This window comes from Drosophila virilis, chromosome 3 (assembly GCF_030788295.1).
Source record: "Drosophila virilis strain 15010-1051.87 chromosome 3, Dvir_AGI_RSII-ME, whole genome shotgun sequence".
Classification (NCBI taxonomy): domain Eukaryota; kingdom Metazoa; phylum Arthropoda; class Insecta; order Diptera; family Drosophilidae; genus Drosophila; species Drosophila virilis.
In genome coordinates, this window is record NC_091545.1 from 11,103,804 (window position 1) to 11,116,061 (window position 12,258).

General features: G+C 44.8%; 1 protein-coding gene across 6 annotated transcripts in view; it reads left to right on the forward strand.

Moving 5' to 3' along the window:
• dpr6 (defective proboscis extension response 6) overlaps positions 1–12,258 on the forward strand; it is a 92,188-nt gene that overhangs the window by 57,854 nt on the left and 22,076 nt on the right. For 4 of the 6 annotated variants that reach the window (XR_004303770.2, XM_015175764.3, XM_002047088.4 and 1 more), the window contains 3 exons: positions 2,753–2,963; positions 3,505–3,632; positions 7,412–7,580. Coding sequence is in view for 5 of the 6 variants with exons in the window: in XM_015175764.3 (XP_015031250.1) it covers positions 2,753–2,963; positions 3,505–3,632; positions 7,412–7,580 (508 nt within the window). In the remaining variant the exon portion in view is untranslated. Of the gene's footprint in view, positions 1–1,700; positions 2,454–2,752; positions 2,964–3,504; positions 3,633–3,710; positions 3,774–7,411; positions 7,581–12,258 lie in introns of those variants that run through there. The other 2 variants (XM_015175763.3, XM_032435184.2) reach the window with 2 other exon arrangements.

Below are 12,258 nucleotides of genomic sequence, written 5' to 3' on the forward strand. Positions count from 1 at the left end.
GTTATTGCATTTGTTGCCTTTGTTTATCTGCTTTAATTGCGCCCCGCCACGTTTTCCCATCTATTTAAGAGACAGCCTGCCAGAACGTAGCTCCCATGGCAACCTGCTGCTCCCATTGAAGTTGTTGCCTGTTGTGCTGCTTATTTTTTCTGCTAAGAGGACGCTCTAGTAAAAGCTGATTAATATAGACTACTAGATACCCTGGATATCGAGGCTTATATGTATTGTGTCAAGAATACTCATTTGCAAGCACTTGACTGTCAGAGACCCTTCACAGATTCAATGATAATAAACCCAAATGTATATTAATTTGAGAATAGATAGAGAATTGACTCTCCAAATCGGATGCCTCCATGCTTTCCAGCTTTAAACTTCACTAATTACAGGCTATAATAAGCAGAGTCTGTCACGCTGGGGCAAATATTTGTCTACTCGTATGGCAAGATTTTTAATTTGGCATTTTTTAAACATTTAATTAGCACCAGTACTGTCGTTCTCTATAAATATACATTTAAAAGAAAAATTGTTGTGTAAATATAAAAATTAAATGTACGACTGTCGGAGATGCCGCCTGAGCGGGACAATTTTGATCGGCTGCTCTGAACTTTTTTAATATGCGCGACAGACAAGTTTATGAATAATTAGTCAACGAAAGTGTTGCGCAGTGCGATTAATCACAGGAGTACCCCAAAGAGCAGCAGCAGCTGGAGCAGCACGTGCACGCCGCGGGGTGCATAAAAGGTTGGCCTGGGCAATGTTTGGCGAGGAGCAAGAGCTTGCCAAAAGGATTCGAACGCTCATTAACAAACAATGCGTCGCACGCGGTACTAAGGCAAACAAACAGCGCTCCAAATGCCAAAAACCAACAAACTTTTAGCACACGCGCCGAACTACCGAGCACTTGACACAAATGCGCCAGCGGCAGGAACAGGCAGCAGCATCAGCAGCTAGAGTGTGTGCAGCGGGAGCAGGAGTTTCGCCATCACAAGGACTTGCAGCTCGCAGCAACTTTTAATTTCTTGGCAACACACAAAAGCGTCGAGTGGCAACCGGCAGCCGGCTTTGCCACACGTCAGCGACTAACTGCAGTGGGTGGGCAGCCCTTTTTCGCGCTGGCCACGCCTCAGCTATGGGGCTGCAACAACACTTGCAATTGCATTTAAGCGCGAAATTATTTAAACAATTTCGTGAAAATTGCACTCGCCGCACGCGTCAACAGCACTTGGCGCAGTCCGAGCCGAGAAAACCAAACAACAAACCGAAACCAACTCAGCAGGACATGCTCTGCAAGTGTGCGTGTGCGTGTGTGTATGCACGCAATTGGGTGGGGGGGTGTAGGATATGGGGTGTGGCATGTATGTGTGTTACACTAGGAGCTCTGCTGCTAATATGCCGGGTAAGGGGAACAGAAAAAGGGGAGCTGCATGCACTGGGACAGTGTCAGGCGAGTGCGTGTGTTGCTGTTGTTGCTGTTGTTGGCGCACAGCGTGCACTTGTTAATTACACTTTAATTTGTTGCGTAAAATGTTTGTTTAATGGCAGCCCCTGTCGACATGTTTTTCACACTTTTATACACTCATTGCGGTCCACATGCGTCGCACAAAACTGCCAAACTGGGTGCTCCACAATCCGCAGCCCGACTGTTGGCGGTGGGGGCCATTGTTTAGTATGCAACAACATCTCGTATAATTAAACGCACGCACCAAAATGTGCCACGCCCACCATAGTCAATGGGTTAGGGGCGTGAAGGCAGCTGTAGGCAACATTTTCGCAAGTTTTTGGAGCACGGCGCCTGGCAAGTGCGATAATTTTGCATTTACATTTGACTTTATAAGTTGTGCATATCAAGTGTCGGACAGAGAGGGATAGATAGAGAGGGAGAAAGAGAGACGGGGAGACAAGCTCCTGTTTAGCGTGCAGCTTATAAAGTTATATCTCAGCGATGCAACTACTCAAAAAGTTTGTTATAATTAAGCGAAAGCTAAAACAACTCAAAACTCACCAGCAGCAAACCCAAAAAGGCAGTTACAGTCCCAATGGGACACACACACACACACACAAACAAACACACTCCACGACACACACTAGCAATACTCATGCCCAGATTTCTCAAGGATTACAGCCTGGTCATAAACCTGCCGGAGCCCAGGCCCAGGCTCATGTGCAGCACATCACGTTGCGCATACGTCATGTATGCCGGCAACATTGACTGAGATACGCGCCCATTAACAGAACGAAAATACGCAATGGCTGCTGATTAATCGCTAAAGGACACCGAAAACAAAGACCAGAAGAGCCCTGCAGAGCACTTGCGTATTTCATTCGATTTTGATTGCACTGCGACGGCAATTCGTTTTTCAATTGCTGCATTTTTAATGCCTGCTTTTTACCTCTGGCCATAAACAGCAATATTTTGGATTGGTATACCCAGATGCTGTTAGAGCAAAAAGAGGGTATGTTGATTCTTTAGACACAAGAACAAAAAAATGAAAAATCTAGAGCTAGACCTTTGGTCGTTTGGTAATCAATCTAAGAACATGTTGAGGACCTCTTGAAAACATAACATACGAAATGTCGGATAATCGTATTTTCCGTCTGCATAGTTTACAAGCCTTTGGTCACACTTTTCTCTCTCCTTCGCACTACCTGAGCATATTCCCATCGAATACTTCATGCTCTATGACACCGCATAGCTTCATTTGATTGACATGTTGTGCAATATCCCTGTTTGCTTTTCCTTTTTTGTGCGCAGGTCTCCTGGATACGGCATCGGGACATACACATATTGACAGTGGGCTCCTATACGTACACGTCCGATCAGAGGTTTCAGGCCACACATCATCAGGACACCGACGACTGGACGCTGCAGATAAAGTGGGCCCAGAAGCGAGATGCGGGCATGTACGAGTGCCAGATATCAACGCAGCCCGTTCGCAGTTATTTTGTACGTCTGAATGTTGTCGGTGAGTATACGAGTCTAAGTATGTGAGTACTGTACGCTCCCACTACGAGTTTGGGCTTGAATTGGGAGCAGCGGCTCTGGCTCTGGCTTTAGCTTTGGCTTCATAAAAAAAAATCAACCATTTGTCGCAAATAACAAAGCCAAAGGACACTCGCGCCACCAAGGCAAGCAAAAAAGTTCTTGAGCAAATAAATTACATACAGCAAACGAGTGAGCAACACGCACAGCGACGAGGACTGGGACAAGGACGAAGGCGGGAGCGAGGAGCGAGGACAACTGGTCGACTGGAGGGAACGATGGAACGTCGAGGACTTGGTTTTTATACGACAATAATTTCATTTTATCTTGTAGTTTATTATTCTGCAGTGTCAGCCAGGCTTTCAGCCTCCGAGCCTCCTACCTAGGCGGCCAGCCTGTGTCTGCCTCATTTTAACAACGTTTTTCAAGCATTTCTTCTTCTTATGACCCCTCCATTTTCTTCTTCTTCTCGTTTTTTTTTCGGTTACTCGTCTGCGTTTTTCATTGGTGCTTCCTGTTGACAGTGCCAACGGCGACCATACTTGGCGGACCTGACCTTCACGTTGATAAAGGCAGCACCATAAATCTCACTTGCACTGTAAAGTTCAGTCCCGAGCCGCCGGCCTACATCTTCTGGTACCATCACGAGGAGGTAATTAAACTTTATTGTTGCAATTGTACCGAAATTTCAGAGTTATTTTTAATCTTTTTGTGGTGACTATTTTGACAGTCGACATTACTGCAAGTTGTTAAACTAATTTTATTCGTTTCACTTTAATTTGAACACGCAGACATTTAATCAAGGAAAAGCAAAGTCATAAATTACGCTCATTAATAGTATTTCTTTTTTATTTTATAATTACAATGTCAATCGATATATTTCGATAACATGTCGAACATTTTTTTGAAAATTCTCTTTAATGTTTATCGATGAGTTTATCGCTTTAAATGCCTGTTGCTGTCAACTGTTCTGATAGCGATCCGTTGCTTCAATTGCCAACTGACACCGATTGACCAACGCCTCAGCACTCAGTCCGTGCTGAAAGGATCCTTAATTCAAGGAAGCACTCGACTCATCTCGTGTGCAGCTTACGGACGTAATTTAAAATGTCAGCCGTTGATATTTTAATGAGTAAATCAACGCAGTTGCATGTGGCAAGAAAGTGGGTCAATGGCGCTTTAGTGGCACGCACTCTTACTGGCCCTGTTAATACCTTTTACAGCTGCTGATAAGCAACAGGGAAACATGAAAATCAGCTGAACATGGAAACAACAGGCTGGTTGGTCATCCAGGTGGTTGCATTATCCCGGTACGTGCTTGGCCCGCGCGCTGTTGCCCGTCAATTAGTTGTGTTAGTTTCAAGCGATTTACGCAGCATAAACAGCCTGGCTAATTGCGCGGCATTAAAAGCGCTTAAAGCGCTCCAGGAATAAAGCCAGGGAGAGCAACTGAGAAGGAGAGAAAACGGAGAGAGAGAGCAAGAGTACTAGACGTGGTCGTTATAGTGCCCAGCTAATTGCAATGCAAATGCCAAACAAAACAGCAAACGAAAAAATGTAGTAAAAAAAAAAATGGAACTTGGGCGAAAGGCGAGGAGAAGGCGAATTTGCTGGCAACGTGTTAAAAGTGCACAAATCCTGCCGCCAACTGCTGTTGCAGTCGCTGCCGCTGCCGCTCTCGGCGCTGCTGCTGCTCACTTTTAGCTGGCACTTGTATTTCTGGAATTTTCTAATTAAAATCCTTGCAGCGCCACGCGCCACAATTGTGTGCCTCTGGCAGGTGGCCTTTCCAGTGTGTGTGTGTGCGCTCTGCCGCAACCTTAGCCCAAGTTGGCGTCCTTGCCCATGCTGCACATGGATTATTTACGATCCATGCAAATTTGCTGTTAATTAGTTTAATGGATGGATAAACTTAGTTGATGCACTTGCTCGTGCCAGGCGCTTAAATGTATGCAACACTTTTTTGCTCGCGCACATCCGCTTGCTAATTGTAATTAACGTGTTACATATTTCCTCTCTCAGTGTTAGCTCGCCTGACCCGGCCTTCCCACTCTTTGCGCCCATTTCCGCATTGGCTTCTGGCATATGTCGGTCTGACGCTCGGTTTGCTCATGAAGTTGCCGTAAATTGTGCCCTGCCTTAAGTTATTTAAGAGCACCCAAAACGATTAGCCGCTAATAGTTTAACTAAGCCCAGATTTGATTCCCAACTTTGGTATAAATACCACTACCTTTTCTTGGGCAGCCCTCGCAGTTGTTGGCATAGTTATGTGCATATAGCGCTTAACTGTGCGGTCGGTGAAAGTTCCGTGAGCTGTTGAGTGGACTTAGCCAGCTATTAGCTGGCTGTCAAAGCAGGCTTTTACCCAAAGTTCATGCCCACAACTGGCAACTGGCAACTGGCAACTGTATCGTCGACGAGTGGAGCGCTCGTGCTGCATTCGTATCATCCTGTTGTTCTGCGCCCTTCCACCGATCAGACAGTGTGACAGACTTTTATGCACATTTAACTGCTTTGGTTTTTTTTTTTTGCTCGTTTATTGTGTTGGCAAGTGCCACATAAATCGAATGTATGCGCATTTTTAGCATGTGGCGCTTGGCAAAAAGATTTTTGATTTCATTTTTGTGTCCGAAACAGCTGCACTCGTCTATGGGTAGTAAAAGTTGTACATATTTGATGCAGCTCTGTCGCAAAACGTTTTTTTTTTTCCAATTCACGTAGCCAGCAAAGGCAGATTCACTGGCTGTCAGCTTGCCATTCGGCATTTACCAGTCTGCCAGTCTGCCAGTCTGTAAGCTGGCTGTCGGGTTGTCTGCCTGTCAAAGTAAGCCGTCGCTTTCATTAACCAATTTGCAAGCAACAAAAACGGCAACTACAATGGGTGGAACAAAGGCAACTACAAACATTATAATACAAATACGAAATTTATGCTGATAGCGACGACAGCAATGGACTATAATGGCAACCAGACTTTCGTTAGTTTCTGCACACCCTATTTCCGCCACTCACCTCGCCAGTCGCTGTTGATAGGCAAACTTTTAACTTGCCTGTGCGCCAAAGTTGTTATGCCAAAGTTTCGGGCATTGTCATTGTTTTTTATATGTCTATCCACATTTTCATACCTCCAACTGTATGCTATATGCCATGACCAGGGCAATAGCTATAGCCTCGGCTGCATGTGCGTTTCCCTATCGTCATCAGTATCAGTGACGCCAACTTTTCTTTCATTTTTCATATTATTGCAAATGCCGTCGATTAGTTGAGATTAGAGAGCAAATTATGCGTCCTGCCCTGCCTGCCCTGTTTTGACCTCTAAAAGGGGGGGCAATACAGCTGCTCATTTCCGCCTGTTCTGTTGTTTCTTCCATTTTCTTGTCGCTGTCAACGGCATGATGTGCTAATGTCAGCTACTTGCTCTCTGCGCTCTGCCCTTAGTCCTTTACTCTTCAATTCACTCTCTCGCTCTCTCGCACTCTTCCTGCTCCCTGCGTTCTCTGTGTATTGGTATTGGCAAATTATTCCTGGTATTTGTTTTTGTCAGCGCTTTGAGCATTCGCTTCATTTTGTGACTCAATATGCATCTGGTTTTGGCCGCTGTTAGCAGCATTCGACATTTGACATTTGCCCTGCTGCTGCCCCCTACAATAATCGATAATGAAGTTGACTTTGAGGGCGGCTGACTATCGCACAGATTGTCGTCAGCGCCATCAGCATCATCATAATGAGCCATCGTTCGAGCCAGTTGCTTTTGGCCCAATGTGAACCCGAAGCTGGTCCCCGCCCGCTTGATTAACATAATTTTTGTAGCTAACTATTACTCTCTCTCTCTCTCTCTCTCTCTCTCTCTCTCTCGGTCATCTTATCCCTGCGCTGCGAACTAAAGATCCTTTGATATTAGCTCTGTTAAGTCAACTTTAATCATGCGCCCGGCCATCAAATTCCAATTAAAATGGCAATTTTAAACGCATTTTCGGCTGTATGGCTGACGCCTGGCGGGGGAGGGAGAGCACATTACTGAAAAGTAAACAAGACGCGCTGACATGTCGCTGATTTGTAATGTCAGTCAAGCGCAGCTGTTGCTACGCATCACAGACTGCCGTCAGCCTCCACCCCATCCCACAGTGCTGTCACACGCATTTAAAAATTACAAAAAAATAATACGATATTTGAGCATCAGCGTTAAGCAACACATTCGAAACAGAATAAATAAAACAAGCGTAGGGCACTTGCTTATTATTATTTGCCAGCAGCAAAGTTCTTAAACAGACAGCAAAAACAAAAAGAAAGTAAAATCAAAGAAAAACATTTACTGCTCCCCTCATTGTTCTCACATTATGTGCTGCTGTTGTGAGGGGGCTTCCTCTGCTCTGCCTACACACTCACACACACTTACTAACCCGGCCTTTTGGCGTAATGCTCTTCCATTTGCAGGTCATTAATTATGATTCATCAAGAGGCGGCGTGTCGGTAATTACCGAAAAGGGCGATGTGACAACCTCATTTCTGCTCATACAGAATGCAGATCTGGCCGATTCCGGCAAATACTCGTGCGCCCCCTCGAACGCAGATGTTGCCAGTGTGCGTGTGCATGTTCTAAATGGTAAGTACCTACCAACACTACTACAGCAATACATACACACGCACACATATACACACTAACACGCACACACATTTACACACTAATGTATGTACGTGCAGCTTCTGTCTGTGCGATGTGCAAAAAGTGTTGCATGCTTCTAGGCGCCGCCCGTGGCAGTACAACAACAGCTTGAACAGCTATACTGTGCTCGACTATAAATACCCTGTAAAATCAAGAAACGGTTATTGGTTTGTATATATAACACGGTAAATATGCATATATACACAAAAGATGGGAACATTTTCGTAAAATAAGTATTAATGAGTACTTAGCTTCTTAAACCATTTATAAAATTATTCAGTTGGTTAGTTCTCTTAATCAGGTCTAGATTCAACGCACTAGCAGCATTTATGTAATTACAGGGTATTAATTTAGCACATAACGATAATTGCGCAGAAGCGTTACATTAACTGCCAAAGTGGCAACCGAGGCTGCAGTAGTCATGTTGCATGCCTCTGTCGGTGATGTTTTTGGCATTTTAGCAAATTTGTATGCGATTTCCAATGCTGGGTGTAGGGGTCCATGGCGACTAGGTTTTCAGGCCCCGGGCCAGCAATTTCGAATATATCCATGACAGCCCAGCGGCGGCCGCACCGGTAGGTCATTTTATGAAGTCAAATGGTGCGACGGTGTTGCATGCTCTTGGCATATGATTGACGTTGCCTCGGGCAATTGGCAAGCAGCAAGCGGCAGGCGGCAAGTGGCAATTGAAATAGCAAAGACAATAGTGACAAATCAGCTTGAGGCAAACGACGCTCATTGGCTTGGGCAGGCGAATGTGGATGCCGTTGCGGATGCGAATGTTAAACCTGAGCATAACTGCCACAAAACGCTACATCCGCCTTCAATTTGGCACAGTTCCGGCGTCTTGTGGCGATAAGTTGAGTAATTCGTCGGAAATATATATAAATAGTGGAAGATGCCTGTTCAATGCGCCCGATTTCCTCCAGGACTTTCCAAAAAGAACTGCAGCACATTAATGTAGAGCAGTAACGGCAAGGAATATGGCCCGAATGTTTTGGGGTCGTCGCCTGATGTTGCCCCAGGCGCCAGTTGTTGCTTCACAAATGAAACACATAATCGCATCAATTATGAGCAAATTAATTAGCACACTGCGGTTAATTGCAGCCAAACGAGCGACGACGACGACGATGGCGACCTCGACTAGCCACCAGGCACCAGCCACTAGGCGGGCAAGTGAGTGGCAGCTTGGCTCTGCAGCCGGGTTGACCATTGGGGCAAGGACTTATACGGATGCGAGCGACGTTAACAAATTGCAATCGGGACCTGGGACGACTGGCAAGGAATTGTTGCAATTTGCCAGCATAATCGCTGTCGATTGGCGTGGATTTGACACAGTTAAAATAAATTACGTAATTGTGAAAGGAAAACAACAACAACATGAAGTGCAACCACACAACAATACAATGCCACTGACAGCACACAGAATGGCATGCAATTTAAGCCGGTCCACAGCTGGCTATGGATTGGGCCTGAGGTTAGAGCCATGCCGCCCATGCACCGTCTATCCGGCTGGCACGTTTTTCAATCATGCTAACGGCGCCAGGGCGACCAAAGTCCCCCCTAGCCCGGCCCTCGCCCTCGCCCACGGGCCGGTTTCCCGCAGGCCGCAAATGGACCGCAAATGGCAGCGTGCGGAAATCCATGCTGCAGCTTTTGTAAACGTTTGCCAGCCATTATGCATGAATGCATAGAAATACGTAGTGTCACACTTATACCAACACACACTCGCACACACTCACACACACACATGCAGGTACAGATGGGCGGCAACAAAATAATGAAGTGGCTGGCAATGCAAACGACCCACAGGCCACACGCTCACAATCCAAATACCACAAAAAAAAAAAAAAAACAAAAACAAAAACCGTTTTACCGTCTAACGTTTTACAATACAATGAAACGTTTATACTCTTCCCAGCCTGTATAATGGACTTTTGTTCTTATACTAAATATAGTTTATATTTCTGCTTTGAGGACACGACAAAATAATTCCAAAATAGACAACACCGATCATTTTGAGAATATAATTAAATTGATCAAAGCAGAATGTAAGCTTCATGAAAATAATATTGTAAATGAGTATTTACTCTACTGAAAGGCAATTTGAAATTTAAATGTTTCCGAATATTTTTCTGTGGTTGCGTTAGCTTGAAATTATGTTGTGTTCTGCCCAAAAACAGATCAATTGTGGGCACAACAGTTTAGTTTGTGGAAATTTTAAAACATTTTAAAACAACTCCAGCGACTTCTACTTCATAATAAATTCAGTTTAAGGACTTCCATTTTATTATTATATTAATACGAGGACATATAATATATTCACTGCTCAGACTTTACATATATAAAAAGTATTCTATTCAAATATGCAAATTTTGTATTTTGTGCGCCAAACGTGCGATGGTGTCTATTGTTGTTGCTGTGCTGCTGATTGACACCACAACCAATGGCATTTCATGGCTAAGTCGATGACTAACAACAGCAAAATCAGGCTAACCCTTATAAGTCCCCTCCAGGAGGGCGGGTGGGTGTATGCCTATCTGTGTGCGTGTGGGTATGTATGGGTTTTTGGGCAACAATGTGGCTGCGATTGCTGACAGCCACTACAATTCACGCGTTAATGGCATCAGCAACAGCAAGAACAACAGGCCCAACAAGGGCAACCCACAAGTTGTGACAGGCAAACAAAACGCAGCCTTCGCTTTGACCAGCGTGCAACGTGGACATGGACATGGACGTGGACTTGGACGTGAATGTGGACGTGGCCCAACTTGTTGTCCCTGACTGACATACAGATGCCGGTCATGTTACTACGCAGTTGGCATAACAAACTGCAACAGATAGACAGACGTCGAGGCAGCTGCAAAGCGGTAGAGAAGGAAAAGGCAAGCACAGACACAGCGCTCTGACATTTTTCGGGTGGGCAGAGGGGCTGTGTGGCATGCTACACGCTTATTGCCACACAAAGTTATGCGTAATACTCGCTCGGAGTGGAACGTATTGAACTCGGGCCACAAAGCCAATGTATGCATGCGTATCAATAGTGTAGAAATGACCAACAGACAGCCTCTCTCTCTGTTTCTCTCTCTCTCTCTCTCTCCCTGTCTCTCTCAAAATCTCTCACTCTGTCTCTTTTCTCCGACTAAGCCAAGAAACAGTGCTGCAGTTTCATTTGCAGTCAATCTGCGTATGGAGCACTGGTGTCCGAATTTGAATGCCTCTCGACAAACTTACACTGTGCAACGCGAACCTTGTTTCATTCAGTATTTTTATATTTAATTGAATTTTATATAATTTTTGAATCAAACTCAAAACAAACAACTTATTTTCAACTTTTAAATAAGAATAATGCTCTTATATTATTCCTGGAACAATATCAAATATGAATTTCTTAGTTTCAAATTGGTATTTAAAATTATTGCGCCCTTTGAAAACCCCTATCCGAACTTATTTCTAATAGATTTAAAATACCATTTATGAACTTTTCGCATATCCTGGATTACAAGAAATTTATTTGTTGTTTGGCTTTTCGAATGTTACTCAAACAAATTAAAAACACTCTGCAAAATACAGTCCAAAATGTCGAAACTAAACTGAAACCACAAACAAAACAAAAACTACATTTAATTGCGCAGAAAACCCAACAAAATTTTTGTGTGTGCAATGCAAATGCTTAAAATGGATTGGATGATTAAATTGAATTTCTAACCACTGTGCGTTGGCCTGCATGGCTGTTAAACTGGCAACTGGAGCTCCACAACAAGTGGGGGTGAGCAGGCAATCGGCTATTGAATTCAGCTTGATGTTGCTTCCACCTGCTTAAATCGCAGTGACGGCTCTTCAATTTGGCTTAAAATTGAGCATAATGAAAATTTGCAGCCGCTGCGTGCGGCACGCCCTGAAACCTCCGCTGCTGCCCCTTGCCAGTGCCTAGTGCGTGCTCCATTCAATTAATGTCGTTGCTATTTTAGTAGTTTGGCGCATGTGGCAGCTGTTGCGGTTATTTGTGACCTGGCAGCATGGGAGGTTTAGGTTTTTGGGTGGTTGAGCTTGGATATTGGGCAGATCCTTGCCCGATTTCATATTGATATTTGTGTGACAGGGCAGAAAGTCTTCGTCGGGGCGCAGTTTACACTTGAGAAATCAAACGAAAGCCCCTGACCGAATACATATCACATGCGATGGCAATCAGACCCAGAACAAATGTCCTGCCAGCTGCTGCCGCTGCTGATTCTGATGCTGATGCTGTTTGCCAGCAACAACAAAAGTTCAACTTTCGATTTATTTTTTGCCAGTTTGAAATTCCTTGGCTATTTATTGTAGCGCTTTTGTTGTCTCACAGCGTTTCCTCTATGTCCTGGCTTAACAGCTACTCCAGCCCATGCAGCACCTGCAATAAGGCTCGCTACGCTTTCCGGGTCGCCCATCAAATGCCAAATGCCAAGGAGCTATCGGAGACGCAAAGCCTTGACCTGAACCTGCGCTGAAGCTGCCTACTAAGACAACGGACTCAGTCAGTCCAGTTCTCGTCGTTCACTGCACGTATCGAAGTCAGCGGCGACCAAGACCAACTCTCAGTCACCCCTTCGCTTTTCCTCCTCTGTCACCCTTCCACTTT